At 40.2% G+C, this 27510-nt stretch overlaps 1 protein-coding gene across 1 annotated transcript; it reads left to right on the forward strand.

The window, feature by feature from the left end:
• Window positions 1–611: 611 nt before the first annotated feature.
• rab12 (RAB12, member RAS oncogene family) lies at window positions 612–26652 on the forward strand. The gene is made up of 6 exons (XM_043687779.2): window positions 612–970; window positions 14752–14812; window positions 16872–17010; window positions 19896–19985; window positions 22221–22325; window positions 25054–26652. Exons 1-6 carry the CDS (start codon window positions 694–696, stop codon window positions 25162–25164), a joined length of 783 nt encoding a protein of 260 aa, XP_043543714.1. The 5' UTR covers window positions 612–693; the 3' UTR covers window positions 25165–26652.
• The last annotated feature ends 858 nt before the right edge of the window (window positions 26653–27510 follow it).

Consider the following 27510-nt stretch of genomic DNA (forward strand, 5'->3'; position numbering starts at 1 on the left):
AGGTAAGAATGGAAAGCAATGGATGGGATGTATATTGTTGGCGTCCACACTATTCTAATTCTGACCTCTGTCCTCTATACCTGATGAAGGGCTTTTGCCCGAAACGTCGATTCTCCTGCTCCTCGGTCGCTGCCTGACCTGCTGTGCTTTTCCAGCACCACACTAATCTAGACTCTGGTTTCCAGTCCTTGTTTTTACCAAATTTTAAGATACTTTGACCTAACTTTGGGGTGTTGAAAAATGTGGTGCTGGAAAAACACAGCAGGCCAGGCAGCATCCGAGGAGCAGGAGAATCGACGTTTCGGGCATAAGCCCTTCTTCAGGAACTTTTGGGGTGTCAAATTGTACTTTTTTTAAAGTGTCTTGGGGTCTATCGAGAAGTGGTTTGTGATGTTTAAGTACATTAAAGTACTTATGAAGTCAGCCAACACAAATGCAAATCATTTCCTGAGTGAAAATCGGGTGCAATGAGCGCGTGAATCTTGCTGCTACCTTCGGGCCTGTCGCAGCGCCGCCCTAGCGATTCACTGCGGTGCTGCAGCTCAGGGGCTGCATGTGCCGTGACGTCAGGCGGCCCTCGCAGTGCCATGTGGGATACTGGAGGAGTCAGAGCTGGTTCTCCGGACGGCGGAGTGTTGTTGGCGGAAGGGAACGGGCGACCGTAACGGATCGGAGGAGGGACAGCGAAGGCCGATGGATCGGACAGCCGGAGCCAAGAGGCGAGGGCCCGGCGGCGGAGGGGAAGGTCTGAGCTCCAATTCCCGGTCCCTTTCGGCCAACAGCCTGCCGGTTGCCGGCGGGGCCTCCCCGAAACCCAGTCCCGCCAGCTCCCGGCGCAGGAGGCAGCCGCCTCGGCCCGCCGACTACAAGCTGCAGGTTATCATCATCGGCAGCCGGGGAGTGGGCAAGACGAGCCTGATGGAGCGCTTCACGGATGACACCTTCAGCGAGGCCTGCAAATCCACTGTCGGTAGGTGTGGGACTGCGGAGGGGGGCGAGAAACCACTCCTCTCCCTAGGAACCCATTCTCCGCCAAAGACCACCTCTCCTTACGGGACCGTCTTCTTTCCCCGGGTAACCCCCATCCCCTTCCTCTTTACCTCGGACACCCAACCCACACTTCACTTTCGCCTTCTTTCTCCCCATCTCGGGTCAACCCATTCCCGAGGTCACCCCACCCCAGGAATAACTCTTTCCCTCGGTCCACCCAGGGCACCCAGTGTCCGGGACCCGCAGTGTTCAGAGCAACCCCTCTCACCTAGACCTTCGTTTCCTCAGGCCACATTCTTCCTCAGGACCCTCACTTTCCAACAGGTCTCCATACTCTCCCAGGACACCTTCTCCTTGATGCTAACTGTCTAGGACCTCTATCTCAATATCCTCATGCCCCTAGACCTCCTGCCGTCTGGTGCCCAGGACCAAGTCCCCCACACCCCACTTCTGTTAAGGATCATCTCCACCAATTCTTCAGGGAACCTGATTTCCAGAAGTGCTTGGGTAGCAGGGAAGTGAGTGTTTGTTTTAACCATCCTTGTTATTTTGAACCTGTACAACAGTCTGATATTGCCCTGAGTTTGTCTGCAAGGTGTATGTGATGCAGCAACAGGAGAGGATCAACACATACTTTGATTTGGGATCTGTTTTCTTCATTTAGTAGTGACACTAGCGTTTGTATATGAGCAGGGAGTAGCAGTTAATGCAGAATGACTTCTTTCCCTTCCTTATGACACACGTCTATCTCAACTTGATTTTAGTCCCTCTGTTGACCCCTGCTGAGGCTATACACTCTGGCATTTCCTTGCTACTCTCTTTGCTTTTCCTATCTTCAAACGCTCCAGCAATTTCTGTTTTTGGTCCTAAAAACGTTGACCGAGCATTGACACTCATGTCTCCTACTGTAGCTCAGTGTCTGATTTTTTAAAAATTTTTTTATATAATATATATATAATGCTCCTCAAAAATACCTTGGTATGCTTTACTTCGTTAAAGGTACTGGGTGAATGCGACCTGTTGTTGAGCATCTATCAGCATTCATGTGAAGTTCTAACATGTTTATATTTTGAGTAATTTGACATGGGTATTTTTGTCATGATTTTGAGTCATAAACACTAATTCTGCCATTTGGAAGTTCTCCTCTTTCCCTATTACCAAGTCTATTTTTTTAAAGAAAGGTAGCGTTGTACAGCACGGAAACAGACCCTTCAGTCCAACTTGACAATACCAACCAAGTTTCCCAAACTAAAGTATTCCCATTTGCCTGTGTTTGGCGCATGTCCCTGTAAACCTTTCCCATTCATGTACCTGTACAAATGTCTTTTTAAATGTTATAACTGTACCTGCATCTATCACTTCCTCTGGCAGTTCATTCCTCTCATGAACCACCCTCTGTGAAATATTTGCCATTCAGGTTCCTTTTAGATCTTTTCCTGTTACATTAAAAACGTGCCCTTTAGTTTTGAACTCTCCTACACTACAGAAGAAATCTTTGCTTTTCACCTTCATCTATGCCCCTCATGATTTTATAAATCCTAAACATCCTTCACTCCAGTGAAAAATGCCACAGCCTCTCCTTGTAACTCAAACTCTCCAATCCCGGTAAATCATTGTAAATCTTTTCAGCATCCTCGGTAATTTAATAATATCCTTCCTATTAGCAGGGTAGCCAGAACTGTGCAAAGTACTCCAAAAGTGGCCTCACCAATGTCCTGTACAACAGCATCATGATATCCTAACTCCAATACTCTATGGTATGAGCAATGAAAGCAAGCATGCCAAATGCCTTTACCACCCTTTCCACCTGTGATTAAACTTTCTTAGAACTATGTACCTGAGCCCATAGGTCTGACATAGAGATGTACAGCATGGAAACAGACCCTTCAGTCCAACCCATCCATGCCAACCAGATATCCCAACCCAATCTAGTCCCATCCGAGCATGCCGAACATAATCCCAAACTAAACTAGCCCCACCTGCCTGCTCCTGTCCCATATCTCTCTAAATCTTTCCTATTCAAGTATCTATCCAAATGTTTTTTTAAGTTATAATTGTATCCACATCCACCACATTCTCAGGATGTTCCTTCCACACACTAATCACTTCTGTGATTTTAAAAAAAATTGCCTCTGTGTCTTTTTTAAATCTCTCTCCTCACACCTGAAAAATGTGATACCTAGTCTCGAAATCCCCCATCCTAGGGAAAAGACAACTACCATTAACTCTATCCATACCTCTCATTATTTTATAGACTTCTGTAAGGTCAACCTCCTGTGCTCCAGTGAAAGAAGTCCCAGCCTTTCTTTATGACTAAAATCCTCCATACCCAGCAACATGCTGGTAAATCTCCTCACCAGCTTGATAATATCCTTCTTGTAAATGGACCAGAACTGGACACACATTCCAGAAGAAACCTCACCAATATCCTGTACAACCTCAGCATGACTTCCCAACTCCTATACTGTAAGGACTGAGCAATGAAGGCAAGTGTTGAAAAATGTGTTGCTGGAAAAGCGCAGCAGGTCAGGCAGCATCCAAGGAGCAAGAGAATCGAGTTTCGGGCATAAGCCCTTCTTCCTGAAGAAGGGCTTATGCCCGAAACGTCAATTCTCCTGCTCCTTGGACGTTGCCTGACCTGCTGCGTTTTTCCAGCAACACATTTTTCAGCTCTGATCTCCAGCATCTGCAGTCCTCACTTTCTCCATGAAGGCAAGTGTGCCAAACTCCTTTTTAATGATCCTGTCTATATGTGACATAAATTTCAAAGAATTATGCACCTGAACCCCAAGCTCAATCTGTTCTACAACACGACCCAAGGCTACCATTAACTGTATAATCCCTATCCTTTTTTGTTCTACCAAAATGCAATACCGTCTGTTTTTCCAGATTGAACTGCATCTGCCAGTTTTCAGCCCATTGACCCATTTGATTGTATAATCCCTTTGTAATCTTAAAAAACCTTCTTCACTGTTTATTATGCCACCAATTTTCGTGTCGTCTGCAAACTTACTAACCATATCTTCTATATTCTCATCCAAATCATTTATGTAAATGATAAATAAAAGAGGACCCAGAACTGTTCCCTGTGGAACACCACTGGTCATAGGCCTCCAGTCAGAAAAGTAACGCTCCACTATTACTCAGTCTCCTGCCATTAAGGGCTTTTGCCCAAAACATCGATTTCGCTACTCCTTGGATGCTGCCTGAACTGCTGTGCTCTTCCAGCACCACTAATCCAGAACCCCCCCCTCCTGCCATTAAGCCAACTATGTATCCAATTGGCAAGCTCACCCTGAATTCCATGTGACCTAACTTTACTGATTAGTCTACCATGTGGAACCTTGTCAAAGGCTTTACAAAAATCTAAATAAACAATGTCTGCTGCTCTGCCAGCATCAATCTTTTTGGTAACTTCCTCAAAAACACTCAAGTCAAGTTTGTGAAACCTGATGTTCCTCGAGCAAAACCATGCTGACTATCCTTACTAATTTTTGCCCCTCTAAATGTCCATAAATCCTATCTTTTATAATCACCTCCAATAATCTACCCACAACTAAGTCAGACTCACAGGTCTGTAATTACTTGGTTTCTCCTTGCCACCTTTCTTAAACAAAGGTACAACATTAGCCACCTTCCAGTCATCAGGCATCCCACCTATAGTTATAGACGATGCAAATATTTTTGCAAGGCGTCTCATAATTTCCTCTCTTTCTTCCCACAACATTCTGGGATACATTAGATCAGGTCCCAGAAATGTATTCACCTTTTATGTTCTCTAAGACCTGCCAAGCCCCCTCTTCTGTAATGTGAACTTTTTAAAACATCAAAGTTTATTTCTCTGCATTGTCTAGACTCCATTTCTTTCTCCACAGTAAAAACTAATGCAAAATATTAATTGAATATCTCTGCCGTCTCCTGGGTTCAACACAAACAACCTCCTTGTTCTTTAAGAGGCCCGACCCTCTCTTTAGTTATCCTCTTGCTCTTAACATATTTGTGGAATCTGTTTGGTTTATCTTTAACCTTGTTGTGGTTCTGTTCGCCGAGCTGGGAATTTGTGTTGCAGACGTTTCGTCCCCTGTCTCAGTGACATCCTCAGTGCTTGGGACCCTCCTGTGAAACGCTTCTGTGATCTTTCCTCCGGCATTTGTAGTGGTTTGAATCTGCCGCTTCCGGTTGTCAGTTCCAGCTGTCCGTTGCAGTGGCCGGTATATTGGGTCCAGGTCGGTGTGCTTATTGATTGAATCTGTGGATGAGTGCCATGCTTCTAGGAATTCCCTGGCTGTTCTGTTTGGCTTGTCCTATAATAGTAGTGTTGTCCCAGTCAAATTCATGTCGCTTGTCATCTGCGTGTGTGGCTTCTAAGGAGAGCTGGTCTTGTCGTTTCGTGGCTAGTTGGTGTTCATGGATGCGGATCGTTAGCTGTCTTCCTGTTTGTCCTATGTAGTGCTTTGTGCAGTCCTTGCATGGGATTTTGTACACTACATTGGTTTTGCTCATGCTGGGTATCGGGTCCTTCGTTCTGGTGAGTTGTTTTCTGAGAGTGGCTGTTGGTTTGTGTGCTGTTATGAGTCCTAGTGGTCGCAGTAGTCTGGCTGTTGGTTCGGAAATGCTCTTGATGTATGGTAGTGTGGCCAGTCCTTTGGGTTGTGGCATGTCCTCATTCCGTTGTCTTTCCCTTAGGCATCTGTTGATGAAATTGCACGGGTATCCGTTTTTGGCGAATACATTGTATAGGTGTTCTTCTTCCTCTTTTTGCAGTTCTGGTGTACTGCAGTGTGTTGTGGCCCTTTTGACTAGTGTCTTGATGCAACTTCTTTTGTGTGTGTTGGGGTGGTTGCTTTCGTAGTTCAGGACTTTGTCTGTGTGTGTGGCTTTCCTGTATACCTTGATGGTGAATTCTCCGTTAGGTGTTCTCTGTACCATCACGTCTAGGAATGGGAGTTGGTTGTCCTTTTCTTCCTCTCTAGTGAATCGGATTCCTGTGAGTGTGGCGTTGATAATCCAGTGTGTGTTCTCTATCTCTGGACTCATAGTAGAAGCGGTAATGCAAAGATTGGAACAAACAGTCTTACCGCAAATTCAACCCAAACTCTGGGTCAGATATGTGGATGACACCTTTGTAATCATTAAAAACACAGAAATAGAGAACACACACTGGATCATCAACGCCACACTCACAGGAATCCGACTCACTAGAGAGGAAGAAAAGGACAACCAACTCCCATTCCTAGACGTGATGGTACAGAGAACACCTAACGGAGAATTCACCACCAAGGTATACAGGAAAGCCACACACACAGACCAAGTCCTGAACTACGAAAGCAACCACCCCAACACACACACAAGAAGTTGCATCAAGACACTATTCAAAAGGGCCACAACATACTGCAGTACACCAGAACTGCAAAACGAGGAAGAAGAACACCTATACAATGTATTCGCCAAAAACGGATACCCGCGCAATTTCATCAACAGATGCCTAAGGGAAAGACAATGGAACGAGGACTAGCCACAACCCAAAGGACTGGCCACACTACCATACATCAAGAGCATTGACAAACTGTGACCACTAGGACTCATAACAGCACACAAACCAACAGCCACTCTCAGATAACAACTCACCAGAACGAAGGACCCGATACCCAGCATGAGCAAAACCAATGTAGTGTACAAAATCCCATGCAAGGACTGCACAAAACACTACATAGGACAAACAGGAAGACAGCTAACGATCCGCATCCATGAACACCAACTAGCCACGAAACGACACGACCAGCTATCCTTAGTAGCCACACACGCAGATGACTAAGCAACATGAATTCGACTGGGACAACATTACTATTATAGGACAAGCCAAACAGAGAACAGCCAGGGAATTCCTAGAAGCATGGCACTCATCCACAGATTCAATCAATAAGCACATCGACCTGGACCCAATAATACCGGCCACTGCAGCGGACAGCTGGAACTGACAACTGGAAGCGGCAGATTCAAACCACTACAAATGCCGGAGGAAAGATCACAGAAGCGCTTCACAGGAGGCTCCCAAGCACTGAGGATGTCACCTAAACAGGGGACGCAATGTCTGCAACACAAATTCCCAGCTCGGCGAACAGAACCACAGCAACGAGCACCCGAGCTACAAATCTTTTCACAAACTTTGATCTTTAACCTTATCTGCCAATGCTATCTCAGATCCCCTCTTAGCCGTACTAATTTCTCTTGAAGAATGCCCTTACATTCTTTATATTGTTTAAGAAATTCAATTGAACCAAGTTATCTATATCTAAAACATGATTCTCTTTTATTTTTGACTAGAACCTCAATATCTTTATTCATCCATTGTTCCTTAATCTTACCAGCCTTACCTTTCACTCCAACAGGATCAAAATGCCTCTGAACTCTTGAATGCCTCTCATTTGTCAGATGTCCTTTTACCTGCAAACAGTCTACTCCAATCAGCCTCCTGAAAGTTTTTGTTTCATACCATTAAAATTTGCCTTACTCCAGTTAAAAGCTTTAACTTTTATGGCAAGCTTGTCCATGACAATGTGACAACTCTCCTCAGGACCCTACCATGACTGTGAAGTTGATTTTATGACTACTAGGTGAGAAAGTTTGAAACCTAAATCTAATAGAATGCTTGAAATCGGGGGGAAAAAAAAACAAGATGCGAATTCTCAGATGTCTGTAGATAGAAACATTAAATGTTTCAGGTTGCGCACCCTTTATCAGATTACTCCAACTGAATTTTTTCAGGTCTACAATCAAACCACAATGAGAAAAGAAGTTAGATTTGGAAACTACACTGTGTGCAGTTTATGCAGGTCAATGTAGATTTATGTGGAACTTGCCTAGTTTTGGTAAATACAGTTGAAAAGAATGAAGGATTAAAAGAATAAATGACTTACTGGTTAAGTGAGCTTTAATTTTTCACATTTGAAAGTGTATGACAATAATCAGATCAGTGCTAAAAGTTGATTTACTGAAATGTGTTGTTAGTAGTTAAGTGTTGTACATCCCTTTTGTTAATCAAAGGTGTTCTTATCAATAAGATTTAGAGTATCAACAAATAAAGAATGGAAAGGGGTCAGAAGTTGGTTTTGGTATGTAGAAGCATCATATGTTGACTTGAAGAGTACATATGTTTGCACTTCTCTGCTGTTCCAACTATTGATGGGCCCAGTTGTGAGGAAAGTGACTTATCAGCTCAATGACCCTTGGGTTTGTTGTATAGCAGATCAGCTTCCGGCTGCTTTGTCAATCCATCACTAGGGCCACCTGAACTTCAGCTTCTCGGATCATCTGACTTCCAGAGCTGAGTTGAAGTTTGAGAAGCTAGCTCATCCAGTACTCAAGATCTGGAGTTATGCCACGTATGTATTTTAGACTTAGCATCTCATGTAGCAGCAATGGTTCTGCACTGACAGGCTACTGGAAAAGAAATTGTTTGCTGTATCTGATATCAATATATGACATCTATTGGGTGGGATTTGGTTTGGACCAGGATGGAGTTGTTTTAATCAAGGTTTTGCATAGAGATACAGTTGAGAAAAGCTCTCTAGAAATTGAAACTTGTCAAATTTCATCCCACCTGTCTGCACCTCAGACAAATGTCAACAAAAGTGGCAATGAATCCAGCATAGGAAAGTTATTTGATAAGCTATCCATTAACAATCAATAGGTTGATACCCAAGTGCAAACTTACAAGGTCATACGTTTGATATTGGCTACTGATATTTTTGAAATTTAAAAGCAAGTCTCTAATTACTGCACTTTGGGGAAGGAAGATCTGTTATCTTTATTTGGTTTGGTCCACACATGATTCCATATCATTTGTCATGTGGTTAAGTTTTAACCTCCATCTGAAATGGCCAAGCAAGCCACTCAGTTGTATTGTAGCGATTCAAGGCTACAGCCACGAGGGATGAGCAAGAAATGTTGGCTGAACCAGCAATGCCCACATCCCATAAATGAATAAATAAAAAGAATAGATTAATTCTGATTCAACAAATGTCTAATGAAAGTAGCCATTTTACACCAGGAGAGGGGTGAAGGTCGAGAAAAGTATGAGGTACATAAAGGTGGAAAACAGTAGTGGTAAAATACCAATGTGATTATGATGTGAGGAAAGAGAAGTAGCAATAAAACAAATGAAAAACAAAATAAGGCATTTACAGCTGCCTGGACCCACAAGAGCCATAATTAGTACCTGCTGTCTGATGAAATGGAACTGCAGTTGAAATTATTGATCTCAATATCAAGTAATGATGAAAATCCAGGATTTGAAAGTGACTGTTACCTGGTGTATGATCAGGTGACTTGACCACCTAGGCATTACTGTTGCGTGAATACGAAAATACTAATGCAGGAGGTTGATGCAAAATGATATGGCAATAATTACAATATCCTAAGGTGCTCCACAAGACTGATCGGACAAAAGTGTAGCTGAAGACAAATGAGGTTTTGTTATAGGTGATTAAGAGCTGGATTTTGAGCATATCAAAAGAAAATAGAGAAGCAGACATATTTAAGGAGGTAAATGGGGCTGAGACAGTTGAATAGGGTGTACAGATCTTCAGAGTTAGAAGAATGCATAGGTTTTCGTGAGTTGTATGACTTGAGAGTGTTTAAACTAGAGGGGTGAGACCATGCAGGGATTGCAACAGAAGTGTGGGAACTTCAAAATCAAAGCCAGTGTAGATCAGCAAGTACAGGAGTAATATGTGCATGGATCTTAGAGTTATGATAGAAAAGTCCGACAGAACCTCAATATATGGTTTTAAAATAAAAATTACTTCAGCACCAACTTCAGTTCCTCAAACTTTTCCACTTGAGATAACTAAGCATACAGACTATTTATACATTAGTGGAGTTATACAACATGGAAACAGATCCTTTGGTCCTAATAGTCCATGCCGACTATATTCCTAAACTAGACCCACCTGCCTGTGTTTGACCTATATTTCTCCAAACCTTTCCATTCATGTACTTATCCAAATGTCTTTTAAATGTTGAAACTGTACCTGCGTTCACTACTTCCTCTGGCAGCGCATACCCCACACTAACCAGTCTGTGTTTTTAAAAAAAAGTTGCCCCTTATGTCATTTTTAAATCTTTCTCCTCTTACCTTAAAAAATGCCCCCTAGTTTTGAACTTGCCCGCCTTAGAGAAATGACCTTTGCTGTTCACCTTATCCATGCCCCTCGTGATTTTATAAACCTCCATAAGGTCACCCTTCAATCTCCTACATTCCAGTTTTACCAAAATGCAATATCTCACATTTGCCCAAATTAAAGTTTGGCCGAAGGCCCTGTTTCCATACTGTAGGTAATCTAATCTGTAATCTAATCTAAACTCCATCTGCAACCCCTCTGCCCATTGACCCAATTGATCAAAATCTCTTTGGAATCTTGGATAACCCTCTTCACTGTCCACTATACCACCAATTTTGCTGTCATCTGCAAACTTACTAACCATACCTGTTTTCTTATCCAAATAATTTGTATAAATGAAGTGCAAACTGTTCATCTCAATCTTGAAAATCTCATTCATTTAAATTGTGTATGCTTGGTTGTGATTTCCTCATCAGTGGAAGTGGGTTAGCCTGTTTAATCCCTTTATTATTTTAAGTACGTCAATTAAACACCCCTTCAACCATTCAAACTCAACTCAAATACAAGTAAAGTTTATGATACCTGTCTCCACAAAGTAAGCCTTTAGACTCTCAGCTTGTGGTGAACCTTGTAGGGCTAAAACATCTTTCCTGTGCTCAACATGAAAACCAAACATAGTACTAAACAAAACAAACTGAAGGTGATGGAAATCTGAATCAAAGATTTCTGGACAATCTCAGCATCTATGGAGAAAAAGCAGGGTTAACATTTGAGTTCAGTGACAAAGTGTGAGGCTGGAAAAGCACAGCAGGTCAGGCAGCATTCAAGGAGTAGGAGAGTTGACGGTGAAGGGTTTATATCTGAAACATCGACTCTCCTCCTCTGATGCTACCTGATCTGCTGTGCTTTTTCAGCTCCACACCTTTCGACTCTGACTCTCCAGCATCTGCAGTCCTCACTTCTCCTACTTGAGACCAGTGATCCTTCTTCAGAACATGAACTAAAGATGTAGTTTGAGCAAGAATTGTTACAACTGAAGCTTCATTTCCCTATGTTACTGTGACTTAATTCCATCCATAGTGTTTCCCTGTCTCGTCATTGAAATCCCTCAAGTTTTCTGTTGTAATTGCTGACCTTAGACATTAACAAACTGGTTACTGCTAGGCATGACATTTCACCAGTTTATTAAGATTGCAATTGCTTGAAATTTTTCTTCTGAATGCGCTTGGTTTGATAAAAATAACTTTACTCTGCTATAATTAGAACAGCATAAATACATTTTTATAAATTTTAGTTTACATTGAACGTAAAGCATTCAGAATGGAATTAGCATGTCAATTTTTGTTTCCAAATGAACTTTGCTTTAAGAATAGATACTGATTTGAAAATTACATTGTATGTTTAGTCACCTTTTGTGAAGATGAGATATACGAATCTAGTTGTGCCAGCTTAGTAAGCATTGGGCTTCACTGGCTGCACCAGAATTTATTGCCATCCCTAACTGCCCCAGAGAAAGGAAAAAGTGAGGACTGCAGATGCTGGAGATCAGAGCTGAAAATGTGTTGCTGGAAAAGCGCAGCAGGTCAGGCAGAATCCAAGGAGCAGGAGAATCGACGTTTCGGGCATGAGCCCGAATGGGCAAGGTACTAAATGGGCAAGCCTTTCCTGAAGAAGGCCTCAGCCCGAAACGTCGATTCTCCTGCTCCTTGGATGCTGCCTGACCTGCTGCGCTTTTCCAGCAACACATTTTCTGCCCCAGAGAAAGTCATGGTACTTTGAACCTCTGCAGTCCATGTGGTGTTGGTGAACCAACAGTGCTGTTCGTAAGTGAGTTCCAGGATTTTGACCCAGCAACAGTGAAAAGCAATGTCAAGTTAGTTCCACGTCAGGAATTTGTGGGGCTTGGAGGGGAACTTGCAGATTGTAAGGCCATTCAATTTTGAGGGACACTTTATTTTTTACTCTTGTTGGAAATAGTAATTCCATGACACTTGTGTGGAATGAATGTTGCTTCCCACTTTTTTCAACCTAAACCTCTGCATGTTGTGCAGCTATTGCTGCATTTGGATGTGGATTGCTTCAGTAGCTGGGGAGACATAAACGGTGCTGGAAATTGTGTAATCATCAGTAGACAGTTCCACCTCTGGCCTTGAGTTGGAAAGAACATCATTGATACAACAGCTGAAGATGCTTGAGCCTTGAACACTGACCTGAAGAACTCCTTATGTGATGTCCTGTAGTTGAGAAGATTGACTTAGAACACCACAGCCACCTTTGTGCTAGGTAATGAAAATAGTAAATGCAGAATACTGTGTTATAAAATAATTTTCCAAGACAAGGTGAGTCAACAAATTTTAGTGAACTTAATTCCACTCTGTTAATACTTCCTGTGGCCTCCACGTACAATCATTCACTTGTGGTACTCACTGTACCTCTTCCAAAACGTAGGTTTTTAGGATAAGGATGAGGCAAAAAGTGAAGGAGTGTGTGTAAATCAAAGAAGCATCTCTCTGCCGAATGTGGTCATTATCTGACGCCTCTTTCTCTAGGTGGTCTTCTGCAGTGAGAATCCATTGAATTCCTTAAAAGGACTTAAACTTTCAAAGCACCTTTTTAGTTTTGGGGAGAGTTTAGTGAGAAAGAGAAGATATTTAGTACCTTGCCCATTGGTGTTACCCCTTGGGCAGATTTGTTATATTTCATTACTAGCTATGTTGACCTCACTGCCTGTCAGCTATGTGGTATCTTATGCAAATCGGCTATGCTATACCATTTAATCAGCTGTGCTGCATCAGGCAGTAATGTGCTCTTCAATGCATGTGGTAATGGGCTGTGTGGCAATGGCTGAACTGAATTATGCATTGTGTGTTAACTTATGCCATTGGTTCTAATTTATTTTCTGAGGCAAGATACGTTTATAAAAATGTTTTTGGTACATGGGAAATGCTAGGCATGTTGTGTGTTTTTGACTAACAACAAAGGAATGATACTTATTTTTATGACGACTGTGTGCAACTTAGAAGAACTTGAGGATCGTGGTGTGCCTGGGACTTTGAACCTGTTGTCCTTTTTAATAGTGTGCTGTTGAAGTAACCATGGTGAGTTGACAGTGCACACTGCAAATAGTATGTCCTACAATAATGTGACAGCAACTGAGAAAATGGGCTATCGGGTTCAGGAGCAGAGGACCTGATCAGACAGTCTGCTTTGTGTTGGATGATATTACAGCTGTACATGTTCTTCATATTCTTGACTGGAGACTTGTTGGAGAAACTTGCAAGGTCAGGCAGTGAATCACTTGTGAGAGTATACCGCCTATGCCCTGTCGTGTAACCATAAGATTGACAGTGTCGGTCTAGTCATTATTGTTGAACTTCCGGATGTTGACGTTAACTTGGTGCTGATAACACTGTCCTCAGGAATTCCTGCAGAAATATTCTGGGACTGTGGTGATTGGTGTTTCATAGCTGCAATCATTTTCCTGTGTGTTAGTTTGGATCTGATCATTTTGGGTTTTCCCATGACCCTGTTTCTAAGATTCCTGATGCCATATTTAGTTAAATTTCATGCTTTTATAAATATAATTTTGACATTAAAGTGTTTCAATTTTGGAAACATTATTTTCGAACAACTTTTTGCCATGTTAATTTACCTATACTTCAAATAAGGTATTAGAATATTCAAGTATTTTCTTCTCTATTTTCTATCAGTGACGGGTGCTAAATGCAGGTTATAATCTTTAAATATAAAATTTGAACTTGTTGCTCCCTAAAATGACAACTATATTTAAGTGCACTTTAATACTCAATCCATTATGTTTTTGGCTTGGCTTAATTCTAACTACTGTATATGTCATTGTGTTCTGGGTTTCTGTTGGTTATGAAACTTTTCAGTGTTCATTTAGCTCCACGGAATGCTGTAACTATTTTCCACCGAGTATCCACCATTTGCAATTGTACCTGAAGCTCTAAAATCAATTAACAACTAGGCATGAGCTACATATCAAAAATTCTTTTTTTAAATTGGTAAGCAGAAATTAGTAGCAACTGATTGTAGTTGAGGAACAGGATCAGGGTCAAAGCGCAAGTGGCTAAAATCAGATTTTTTAAATAGCAAGGGATAAGTTTGCAAAAGACCATGGAAATAAAACTTTCATTGTGCACCACTGATTCTGCATATTGAAATCTAAAGTAAATGCAAAAACTCAAACCGTATTATCCTGTACAGACGACAACAGCGCCATGTGAGAATTGGATAGAATTTAGATCGGTGAAGATAAGAGTTCCCTGGTTTCAGCCCTGACACGTGACTATTCTTTAAATGACTACAGTATTTCACAGCGGGGAGGGGAGGTTGCATTAAAGATACCATAGTGGTATATGTAGTTAGTAAAAAATGACAAAAATATTTGTGTGATACAGTACTCTAAGTTAGTGTGCACATTTTGTCCACCATATGTACCGAAAGTTAGGTACAGTATGGCCTCCCAATGGGTTGGCCTAACTTTGTTTTCACTCCTTTCCTGTGCTGATACGATTGTTTTCTTTGATTAAAGAGCAATGTATCCTGTTGAAAATTGTATTTTGTTTGCTTTTGCTTCTTATTCCTCCTTTTCCTTTTACTGTATTTTTGTTCATAGGTGTTGATTTTAAAATCAAAACAATAGAACTAAGAGGGAAGAAAATTAGATTACAAATCTGGTAAGTGACCTACGCGTTTCCAGCCATTGACTCGTTCATATTCCTCTTCCATTACTCCTCATTGAAGATTCTCTTACATTCTCATTCTTGGTATCAGCTGGTTTTCCACTCCTGATGACAGCCTGTGCAGTAATATATTGGGGCAATATATTATCTGAAACACCCTGAAAAATGTTTGAAATCAATTGGAGTATCACCAATTTTAAAATTGATTGAAGATGAATTTCTACTTGACTTCTAACTGTAATAGGTTGCTTCTGTAACTATAGTAAATTTGTTGTTTGATGGTCAACCTAGATTGTCAAACTGAGATTTGATTTCCACCTCCTTCAATATTCTGCTTTATCTGGACATATTTAGAAGTTTTTTTTTAGAAACAAGGCAACAAACTCTCAAATTTATCTTGGACAGGCTGCTGTGTTTGGTTGACATTCTTGTCATTCCTTAGTCTGTGACCTTAGCAGTTATTTCAGCCTCAGTCTCTAGAGTGGGTGCCTTGGTTTCAAGTCACCTTGATTGCATCTCTAATTGGCCGCTGTGAGACCAAACCTGTAAACTGTCCCTTGTTTTATCACAACTTGCTTTCTGTTCATTTGCTTTCTGTTTGTGAAGCACATGGTATTGTAAGTAGAAATCATGAATATGCGAAACTGCCAGTTCTTAAAATGTAAAATAATCTGTGCTCGTACCACTTCTTCCTGTTAATTCAGGTAATATCTTTATTCCTTGTATTGATCTGTAGCCTACTTAAAAGTTGCATCATTCAAATGATCATATAACCCAATTTTTGTGAACAAAGAATTCCCTCTTTGTCGGGGTAAACAGTATTCAGAAGTTAAATATTTCTAAACAGTAGAAAATAAGAACTGTCTGTCTGTCTCTGAAGTGTATAAACCACCTGTTCCAACGTTGAGTGTTTTACCAAATTTTCTTTGACCTTGTGTAACTCAAAGTATCCAATAAACCTGCAGGACTGCTGCTGCTTTGTGCACTAATATGTGGTACGTAGGATTCCATTTTTCCCTATTGGCATCTGGCATCATACCGCCCTATCAGTGAGAATGAGTAATACAAATATTCTGGCAGATAAAATCATCTGTGTGACACATGGTATGTTGTCAGTTGTCTTTGTTGTCATGATCTCTTTTGATGTTATAAAAAGCTTACTAACACTCTGTAATCACCCCTACCCCTCATACTTCCCAGCGAGACCATGGCTTCAGATTGCTGCGTCACTGTGAGATACCTTATTTATCCATAGTCTCCAGTTAACAGTAGTCTAATTTCTAACTGTCTATGTGTTCTCATCCCTCATCTGTGTGACTCTTAAGATCTGGCTGCAAGAGGCTGGCAAATAATAGCACTATATCTACAGGAGCGTATGGAGGTAAAATGTACTACTTTATTATTTGATAATACTGACCACTTGTGTTTATCCTTCTACCCCATCCAGGTCAAAATAAGGTCCCTGAAATTAATAAATTTATTTGGATTTTTCAGTTGTCAACCTAAACAAAACTAATTGAGCAACATTGGAGCTCCTTTTCTGGCAGTCTTTTTTTTTTGTCTAATCAACCTATTCAGAGGTGTTACTGCACACTTCTGGAGCAGGTGGGCAATGAACCTAGGCCTCCAGGTCCAGGGGTAGGTACACTACACTGCCATTATTAAAGTTGAACAGTATGAGCCAACAGTTTTGCAATGATTCATTTAAAGAAAATGTGTCGCTAATAATCTGCAGCAATGTTTTATATATTCTTCAAGCTCTTAACAAACTGGCATTGAGCAACTACTACACATCTGTTTAAAGTATTGTTCTTTCCAAATTATTTTAATAAAGCAGAAGTCTTGTGGACCTTAATTGTGAGAAGATTGCAAGACCCTTTGTGTTGACGAGTTCTCAACGAGTGACATGACTGCAGAGCTCCAATTCAAATGTTTTGATGAGGGTGGTGGCAGATAGAAATGAACCAACTGGATAATGTAGCCAGAATGGATGTTCTGCTTTGACGTACTTGACTGTAAATTGTTTTGATTTTTTAAATCACTTTTTCTTCAGGGATACTGCAGGGCAGGAGAGGTTCAACAGTATTACTTCAGCATATTACAGGAGTGCCAAGGGAATTGTCTTAGTGTATGACATTACTAAAAAAGAAACTTTTGAAGATGTACCAAAATGGATGAAAATGATTGACAAGGTAATGAAGATGTTGTTACGCACATTCTTCATAGTGTTCATCTAAATTTTATAAATGGTGAAAAGTGGTTTAAGATGCTTCAATTTTTAATTTTTTTTAATGTAAGTATTTAATTTATTTTTAACTATCCAATAGTCATTCCAGATGCATTGTAACATTTCAAGACCTATATATCCCAAACTGTCAGTAATATTTTCCTTTGATTTAATTGATATTGAAGGAAAAATAACAGGGCAGAGTGTTACTTAAGTCTGGATTGGCAAAAAAATTCTTCCTTTACAAGTGGACGACTGAAGTTGAGTGTTTAGTTGCATCTTCACCAATGTTTTTATGATGTAACCATAGTTGCATTTGCACAGTGCAGTGGGTAATATTTGCTGCCTAATGTAATGCCTCTTTTTATAACACAATGACTGGTGCAGTACTCACCCGCACTGTCATAACCATAGAAGATTTCTAAATTAAGGACACTGCTGACCATTCTCAAAGAAGGAAGGCTTGTGTGTGATTTTTGACATATGATTTGGCTATGAGGAAATGGTCTGCAATTTGGAGCTCTCAATTTTCATATCCCAAGCAATCTGCAGTAAACCTGCAGATTGGCGGTTTCACAATCATTATTACAAGAGAGGGAGCAGCAAATGATTCAAGTTCAAGTGCAAAAAGTCTAAATGTTTTTGAAAGAATGTCTGAAAGTTGTTAGCATACTGCTATATTACTTACAAAACGGAAATTATAGTTTGCACAATACCAAGCCATCCCTTTTCCATTTTCTTCAATTCTCCACCCAACCTTCATTGTATTGCAGAAACATCCTACGTTTTAACCCATAATAGCCACCATTATAAGCCAAATGAAATTGATGCTAGTTTAGTAGTAATTGGCAGTTTTATATGCCAAACTTGCAACAACAGTTTATATTTATATAGAGCCTTTAATGGAAGATCCCAAAACACTTCTCACAGGAGCATTATCAAACATTGACATTGAGCCACAAAAGGAGACAGAGGGGAGCAGGAGTTTTTGCAGTTAATTCACAGGCGCCAGAGTTTTTGATTACCTCTAATTTGCAGAGGATAGAATGTGCGAGACCAGTCAGAGCTGCATTGAAATAGTCATGCAGTTATGAATGGTTGTGGACAACCAATCAACTCACTGGAAGAAGCTCCACAAACACCCACAACCACAATGATTTGGGAGGTGAGCACACAAGTGCAATTGACGGGGCTGAAGTCAGAAATTCCAAGTGGATGATCCTCCGAATCAGATTCCAGTCTTCAGCCTAGTCAATTCAATTGACGTGGGAGCAAGAAACCACGGAAAGCAATGATACTGCATGGGCTTTTGTCTGTATGTTCCAACAGTATTGGGCTACAGAGCTAACCAGATCCCCGGGTCAAGTGGTTGAAGTGCAGATAAAAAAGAAGACAATGTGGAAAATTTCTCAGTTACGTCCTGTCTACAATAAAAAAGGACAAATCTCACCTAGCCAATTACTGCTCAGCAGTCTATTCTCACTCATCAGCAAAGTGATGAAAAGTGGCATTATTTGATAATAGTATGGTCGCTGATGCTCAGTTTGGGTACTGCCTGGCCCACTTAATTCAAACCTCATTTTGGTTTGGTCGAAACATGGGCAAATGAACAAAGTTCAAAAAGGAAGTGACAGTGACTGTCCTTAGTATCAACGTTTGACCAAGTGTGACATTAAGAAATCTAGCAAAACTGGAGTTTGAGGAGGAAAACTCCACTTATTGGAGTCATACTGAGCACAAAAGATGGTTTTGATTGTTCGAGGTTAATCTTTTCAACCACAGGATATCTCAGCAGGAGTTCCTCAGGGTAGTGTCCATGGTCCAACTATTTTCAGTTGTTTCATCAATGATCTTCTCTCCATCATAGGGGTAAAGGTGAGGATGTTCACTGTGCAGTGTTGAGTACCATTTGTGATTCCTTACATACTGAAATAATCTAAGCACAAATGGAGCAATGGACGATATCTAGGCCTGGCTGATAAGTGGCAAGTTCCATTTCTGCCACGCAAGTGTCAGATAATGGTCACTTCCAACAAGAGAGAATCTAACTATCGTCCCTTTACATTCAGTGGTCTTGCCATCACTGAATTCCCCCACTTTCAACATCATGAAGGTTATCATTGACCAGAAATTGAAATTGGCCAGCTATTGTAAATACTGTGTTGTGCCAGCAGGTCAGTAGCTATGAATTCAGCAAAGGTGACTCTAATCCTGATTCGCAAAGCCTGTCACCATCTACAAGTCAGGAGTGTGATAGAATATTTTCCACTTTCCTGGTTGAGTCCAGCTTCACCTTCATCTGAAATAGCTTGACACCATTCATGCCAAAGCCTGTTTGATTCGCATGACTTCCACAAATATTTGCATCACCACAACCAGTAGCAACAGTGTGTTCCATCTGCAGAATGTACTGCAACAATTTGACAAGACTCCTTAAAGTTTCTGAACTTCTGAACTCTACAGTCCAGAAGGGCAAGGGCTTTTGGATACATAGAAAATAAAATCACATACCACCCTGACTTTGAATCTTTTTGCCATCCCAACACAGTTGTTGGGTCAGAATCCTGGAGCTCCCTTCTTTACAATGGGTCTACCAACGCATGGATTTCAGTGGTTCAAGAAGGCAGCCCAGCACACCTTCTGAAGGGCACTTAGAGATGGGCAGTTAGTGGTGGCCCAGCTAGTGATGTCCAGAGCCCATGAATGAATAATATGACATTGGAACTCTTGCAGATTACTGAAGGTGTCCAACAAACTGTTTTGAGTCTTTCTGCCTATTCATATTACTTGTACAGTCCTCTTGTATATTGCACCACATTTGACTTTCTACAAATGTTTTGTCATACACAGTATGCTTCAGAAGATGCAGAGCTACTATTAGTGGGAAATAAGTTAGACTGTGAGGTTGATCGAGCAATCTCTCGTCAACAGGGAGAAAAGGTAAGAAATGATCTAAAAATATTACTTGCTCTTATGAAGTGTGACTTCCTAATGTAATCCTGGTTATAAAGTATCTTGTAAAGCTCTTACTCAGACTGGATCCACAAGGAGTTAATTCTAGTGCTTACCATTGTCAATGACAACAAAATTTTCAGAGACTAACATAGGGCTCAGAGATCACAGGATAATTACAGCAGAAGAAGTCTATTTGGCTTTGTTTATTTCCTATCCTTGCAGAAAGATTTATTTGTTGGATTTTCAGCTACACTTCCTGGATGTTTCTTCTGTAAATAGATTGCATTTAGTGAGAAGCATTTCTGAACTATGATCCAAAATCTACCTTCAGAATCCATGTACTCTTCTTCTATTCTTGGATTTTAATATTCTGCATCTCTTTCTTTCCATTAACTGTTTTATATATATTTTTAAACTCATTCACGGGATGTGCGCATCACTGACAATATGGTCATTTGTTGCTCATCCCTAATTAGAAATTTTGTTTCACTCCCTGTATGTCAAGTACATTTTTGGACAAAGCAGCCAAAACTGCACACAATACTCCTCTAAGTGTGGTTTCAACAAGGCCCTGTGCAGCTATAGCAAGACATCCTTACTCCTGTACTCCAATTCCCTACAATGAAGGCCAACGTATTTCTATTCCTAATTACTTGCTTTCAGTAACTGGTGTACAAGGATTTTCAGAACCTTTTTTGTCATAATTTCCTACTCAATCACCATAGTAGTCTGTAATTTTTGTTTTCCTACTGAAATGGAGAACTTTACCCTTATCTGTGTTCTACTGCTCTGCCATGCATTTGCTCACTCAATCAATCTGTCTAAATAGTCTTAAAACCTCTTTCCTTCTACTCCACAATCTCAAAACCATTAAATTTTGTGTCATCAGCAAACTTGGAAGTATTGCATTTGATTCTCTCATCCAAGTTGTTGATATCTATGTTTTGAATAGCTGAGACCCCCCCCCTCATCCCCACAATCATCATCACCAACCTATTCCAATAAAGACTTTTTTAAAGCCGCCTCTGTTTCCTGTCTGATCAGCAATTCTCAATTATTTGGATATGAACATACGCGATATCGTGAGAAATGGCAGGTGGAGTTTAATTTAGATAAATGCAAGATGTTGCATTTTGGGAAAGCAAATCTTAGAATTTATACACTTAATGGTAAGGTCCAAGGGAGCGATGCTCCCTTAGCTCCTTGAAAGTAGAGTTGCAGGTAGATAGAATAATGAAGGAGGCGTTCAGTATGCTTTCCTTTAATGGTCAGAGCATTGAGTATAGGGGTTGGAAGGTCATGTAGCAGCTGTTCAGGATGTTGGTTAGGTTGCTTTTGGAATATTGCGTGCAATTCTGGTCTTCCTATCGGAAGGATGTTGTGAAACTTGAAAGGGTTCATGAAAGATTTACTGGGTAACCTCAATTATCCGAGCGAGGTGGATGGGCTCTGTTTTGTTCGGATAATCGATTTATTTGGTTAATTGATTAAATGCCTTTCCTCTGTGGCTCAGGTTTTAAAGTCTGCTTCCTGTTCAGGAGACTAGCAGCAGCACACAGCGTGTGAGACCCTGTGAACCTCACCATCCGACCCCTGCGCCGCCCCCCCCCCCCCCCCAAACCCAGTCCAGCACTGCCCCGCCCCCAAATCCTGCATGCGTGCGCGCGCACAGCTTTTTACTGCAACTTTTTGACCGGTTCCATATTTGCCCTGTACAAGGCAATGTTGGAGAGATTATCTGGGGAAGTGGGGTGGGGGAATGGGTTAGGGTACACCTCCAAATATCTACCTGGAGTCACACACCATCCTGACTTGGAACTGTTTGAGTTTCTTCTTGTTGCTGGATCAAAATTCTGAACTCCCTAACAGCACTGTAGCAACACCACACAGGCTGCAGTAATTTTAAATAAGCAGCTTACCATCACCACCTATGGTTGGAACTTGGTAGAATTGGAGTGGAGAGATAATGCAGTTATTTTCAATTCCATTTTTCTAAAAGAGCTGCCTTAACCTGTTTGCCAGCAAAGTGAAGTAAAATTGCAGAGAAACTGTTCTGGGATTCCATCTTTTCTTTTCTTTGTTTTTGTCAGAATAGATTTGGGTGTAGAAGTGTCTTTTCTAATTAAAATGGATCTTTTGCCACTTTTGATAATTTAAAACAAAAATAAACCTCTGGCTTTAGATGTTTTGCTAAATGTCTTTATTCTTTTACTTCTTTAGTTTGCCCTGCAGGTAACTGGGATGCGTTTTTGTGAAGCCAGTGCAAAGGACAACTATAATGTCAATGAAATTTTTTTGAAGCTTGTGGATGACATTCTAAATAAGGCAAGCTCATTTATTTGTAGAAAAAAAATTAACATTAGGAACTGCTCTAACACTTGCAATCTTTATAAATGATTTGAAAAAATCGAATTTGTTACTTTAAAAGTTCAGAATGCTGTATTACAAATATCAGCTCAAAGTGCATCAATTCCAGTATTGTCTTACAGGAATGTCATATTACATTGGTGATCCTACAAACATGAGCAACTTAAAAGAATTCACATTAAAAGCAAAATATTGTGGAATGAGAATAGAACACTACTCAGCAAGTCAAGTGACATGCTAGAGAGATGAACAGAGTTCTGGTTGATAGTCTTTCACTGAAAGAAGTTGGAAATGTAACAACAAGCAGAGGCAAGGAGATTTAGGCAATGAATGAAATTTCGGCAATGAGTGATTAGTTGCTACAAAACAAACAGTAGGAACATTGGAATAAGTAAAGAAGCAGAAATTGGATCCACAGCAGGACTGCAGGAACTTACAATCAGAGACCTATATCTTGGTTATGGGGATTAGCCGTGAATGCTGAAGAGGCAAACAATCAGAATAAAAATACATTTTGGCACAATTTTTAAAAATTAATTCATGAGGTGCGGACAACACTGGCTATGCCGGTATTTATTGCCCATCCCTAATTACCCAGAGGGCATTTGAGAGTAAACCACATTGCTGTTCATCTGGAATTGCATGAAGGCCAGACTAGGTAGGATGGCAGATTTGCTTCTGTAAAGGACATTGGTGAACTAGATGAGTTTTCTGACAATCAGCAATGGTTTCATGGTCATCATTGGATTCTTAGTCCCAGATTTTTCTTATTGAATTCCAATTCACAGTCTACCATGGCAGGATTTGAACCTGAGTACACCTAGGTCTCTGGATTAATATTCTAGCGATAATAACCCCTAGGCCATCATCTCCCAATCAGTAAACATAAAACCGTTATCTTTACAATTATACTGTCCTAACAGAAACCAAATTGTTCCTCTTTTCCAAATCTCCTTGGTTTAATGTCTACATTTGGATCCCCAGCTTTTCAATTCCATTGTCACTCCTCCCTCCACAGCTGCCTGACCTGAGTTTTTTTCAGCATTTTCTGTCTTGACTTCAGATTTTCAGCACTTTGGTAATTTGTTCTACCAATAATATAAACGCTGCCTTACTGTAATCTACAATATGGTATTGCAAAAACTACAGCAATAGAAACAGTGAGAAAAAGTGGAAAGATCAAAAGACAGACAGTCATTTGTATCCTCTGGCTATGTCTCATTTCTAGAACTAACGTTTTAAAAAATGTCTTGTAACAGTTTTTAATATAAATGCTGCCAAGTTCATTTACAGTCTGTTCCAAGTGTGCAACGTCCCTGGTAACATAATAAATGAGTAGAAATTTGAAAAGGGTTGACATGCAGATTCAGATGTTTATCATAGATATATAACCATTCCAGTAACTGGAGGCACTCATCTACTACTGTGCCGATGTAGATAGACTTGAAGGTCTCAGATTCAGATTCTGGACTACCAGCTCCCATGACATCAATAGAGAACAGTTAAGAAGCTAGAAAAATGGGATAACAAAGCTATGTAAAATAATGCTTAACTTTTCTTAAAGGGCTTTGAAACTCGAGTGTAAATTATATTGAAGTTTTGAAATGGCTATTCATATGCTAGCCAAATCAAAACATCGGTAATCTGATAAATAATCTTTTAACAAATGCGTCTGCACCTTGTGCACTCCGGATCAGAGGAGCACTCCCTATGTTGACCAGCCTGGCGCCATGAGCAGTTCCCCATGCACACTTGGTATACAGTGAATTTGCTGGCACACCTTACATGCCTTCCCCTACTGCCATGGGCTGTAGCTTACCCAAGTCTGTAAAATTGGATCAGTAGGACCCATTGTCTTTGGGCATTGCTTCATGATTTATAACGTTTGCAGTTTGTTTCACAGCTAGCTAAATGCAAAAGTCATTGTTAACCTTTGAGAAATATGCTTTGGAGATGCCAGTGTTGGACTGGGGTGTACAAAGTTTAAAAATCACACAACACCGGGTTATAGTCCAACAGGTTTATTGGGAAGCCCTAACTTTCGGAGCACTGCTCCATCGGGTGGCTGTCCTAATAAAGGAACAGCGCTCTGAAAGATGGTGCTTCCAAATGAACCCGTTGGACCATAACCTGGTGTTGTGTATTTTTAATTTTGAGAAACATTGAGTGCTTTTTGTAACGGTTGTACACCTAATTCCAAAATGCACATTTTGGAAGATTCATGGCACAAGTGGATGTTAGCCCTTGTGAGTCTAGGTGAATATCCTTAATATTTGACAATGGCCAGTATCCAAAATTGTTGCAACACATCAGACAGTGTGCACTGTCTAATCCAAGTTGTTTATCAGTATATTCTGCAACATTAGCTGTTTACCAGCCATTGTTTGTTTCGCAAGAGTTTCCTCCTGTCATTCTTTGTCTAGCCCTATCAACAACATATTCTATTTTATCCTCTTTTGTTTATATCACTTTGCTTTAAACTTATCTCTCGTTCTGTGCTGTAACATAATGTTGAATGAGAGCTTAAAAATTAAAGTGAAATGATTAACCGCAGTTCCTTTGTTTCTTATTGTACAAAATTAGTTTACATGTCTGTTTTTGTGTAAATCTTTTACCTGGATTCTCTTGTAAGTGATTGGGAAAGCTTACAGAAATATCTTTAGTTAATCTCTACTCTAATTTTCAGTTACCTGATATACCCAGACGCGAATTATCAAACAGCATTTTATCACTGCAACCGGAGCCTGAAATTCCTCCAGAACTGCCACCGCTTCGACAGAATGTCCGCTGCTGCTGACCAGTGCTTCTCTGCTCCCACTACTCTGCCATATTATGCTCGTACCCATGTCTGTGCGTTGCTGTAATACAATCAGCCTCGCCATTGTCATCGTTGCACTTTGTAGGAATGATCAGACAAGAGCTCATACTAACTTTGTCTACGTGTGAGATTTTTTAAATGGTATAGGATCAAATGACACTGTTCAGAGTAACTGCACATGTTTTTTTTAAATATCCTCTGATTCTGGCAAAGTTGATGTTTTCTATTCTAGTACTGTATTTATTGTTGGTGTGCAGTACCATGTGTTTCTAATGAGTTTGAAAGGGACAATTTCTGGTACTCCTTTTTTTTTCAAAAAAAAAGCAGTCCACTGAAAATGGCTGTCTAATCGCTAGTGCAAGGTCGCCATTGCCCACAGTACCATAATATCAGCGTTCCCTTCTTTCCTGAATAGTGCAAGATGTGCACCTTACAGAGGAACTAATAAAGCAGATTTGGAATATATTTTAGGAGGAGCAAATCCCCTAGGTACTTTTTTGTTATTTAAATGTTGGTGCAGAGCCTGATTTATATCCTTTTTCCTCTCACCTTAAAAGGTTGGGAACTAAAAGGTAACACTAAATTGTGATTTCAGTCTTTCAGAAAATACATGAAGGAACTGTTCCCAGTGTGCTGCAAAGAATCAGTGCACAGTGACAGAAAAGGATCATGCAATTTAAACCTTCATTTACTTTGCTTCGAAGACATAACTCTATATATTGATAAGAGCAAAAATAAAATCCTTCTTTAGTCATCAAAAAGTTGACTGTTGAGAAAAGATGCTATTTGTGCTCACTTTGGAAGCACTTATGCTTAAAAAAACACTAGGGGTGGTGTGGGCTAAGATTTTAGGTGGATATTTTATAACGTATATGAAATTTCAAGTGGGCATTTTATAAAGTTGCCTTATTAAGATCAAATGTTTAAATTTTGGTCTGTTGAGAACTGTTTTGATTGTGCAAATGACTGCACCTCTCATTTACATCATAACAGTAAGCAGCACTCCCTTATAATGTTGAGTTTTAATTTCAGGTGCCAAGCACATTGTAAAATGGGTGCATTTTTACTTAAAAGAAAACCCACTTCAGACATGGCTCGTAATACGAGCAGCAAAGTAGCTTCCTTACCCAGTATTGCAGATTATTGTAGAAATATGTCAAATAAGAGTACAGTATTCATTTTGTTTATAATAATGGTCAAGGAAGTAATTTTGATAACTTATACATAATGGAACCCACAATAGGGCAGATTCACTTTACACCTGTAGGACAATTGATTCCAGATTGTGCATGAAGACAGTGCTTTACATAGAGTATGAAGTAGGTCTTCCAACCCATTAGCGCATGTGTTATTTAAAAAGTGAAGTCTGTCTCTTTTGTTGGTGTAGCTGATTTTTTTTTTGATGGATTACAGTGTAAGCATGGTATGTAAAATTGTGACCTATTAAAACTATATGCATAAACCATTGAGCTGTTAAATTTTTATTTTCTTGCCAAAGAATAGTTAATGATTGAATCCACAGATCAATGGAATGTTGTAAGTGTGTTGTTCTGCATTGACTCTTCAGCTTCATAACAGACGCAACTCTTGTCCATGTGGGGAGATGACTGGTTTTACCAGCAGTACAGATAAACACTGTTCAGGTTTCTTATTTGACTGTTTTAGAGACAGCTGCAACTTGGTGCCCCAAACTCTCAATTTTAAAGCTACCAATGTTGGGTTTGGTGATTTATAAGAATTTTATTGGTCTTAAAGATATCTTTAAGTAAATGCTGATTGTTGGCGTATATTTTATATCTTGTGAGCCTTACTTTTAACTTTTGATCGTTCTTTCCATCTGTTCCTTCAAAGTAAATTCGCCATGTTTTACAAAATGCAATCTTCCTTTTGAGTTTATGGACTTTATATTAGTAAACTTGCCCACTGAAGGTGAACATTATTTCTGTCCTTGAACCTCAGAATTTACCTCCATTAATTCAGCCTCAATAGTAATTGGTTTGCTAATTATCATATGTAGTTTGTTGCATGTTGAACACACTTGAAGTTTTGACTTTCTTTTCCCTAAATAAATATATTTGAGATTCATGGTGCTAACCTATAAGTATAATATTGACCCTTCCTCAAATCAAATATCACATTGTCTACAAATCTTCAAAGCCTTTGCTGTGGTGGATTGTTTTGAGGGTGTGGTGCTGGAAAAGCACAGCAAGTCAGGCAGCATCCGAGGAGCAGGAGAATTGACGTTTTGGGCATAAGCCCTTCATCAGGAATGTGATTGTTTGTTGAGTATCCTTTTCTTTTAAAGGGGAAGATAAAGTCAAATAC

The sequence above is a fragment of the Chiloscyllium plagiosum genome, unplaced genomic scaffold (assembly GCF_037043375.1).
Source record: "Chiloscyllium plagiosum isolate Xiang-an unplaced genomic scaffold, Cpla_swu_hap1 HiC_scaffold_4, whole genome shotgun sequence".
NCBI lineage: Eukaryota > Metazoa > Chordata > Chondrichthyes > Orectolobiformes > Hemiscylliidae > Chiloscyllium > Chiloscyllium plagiosum.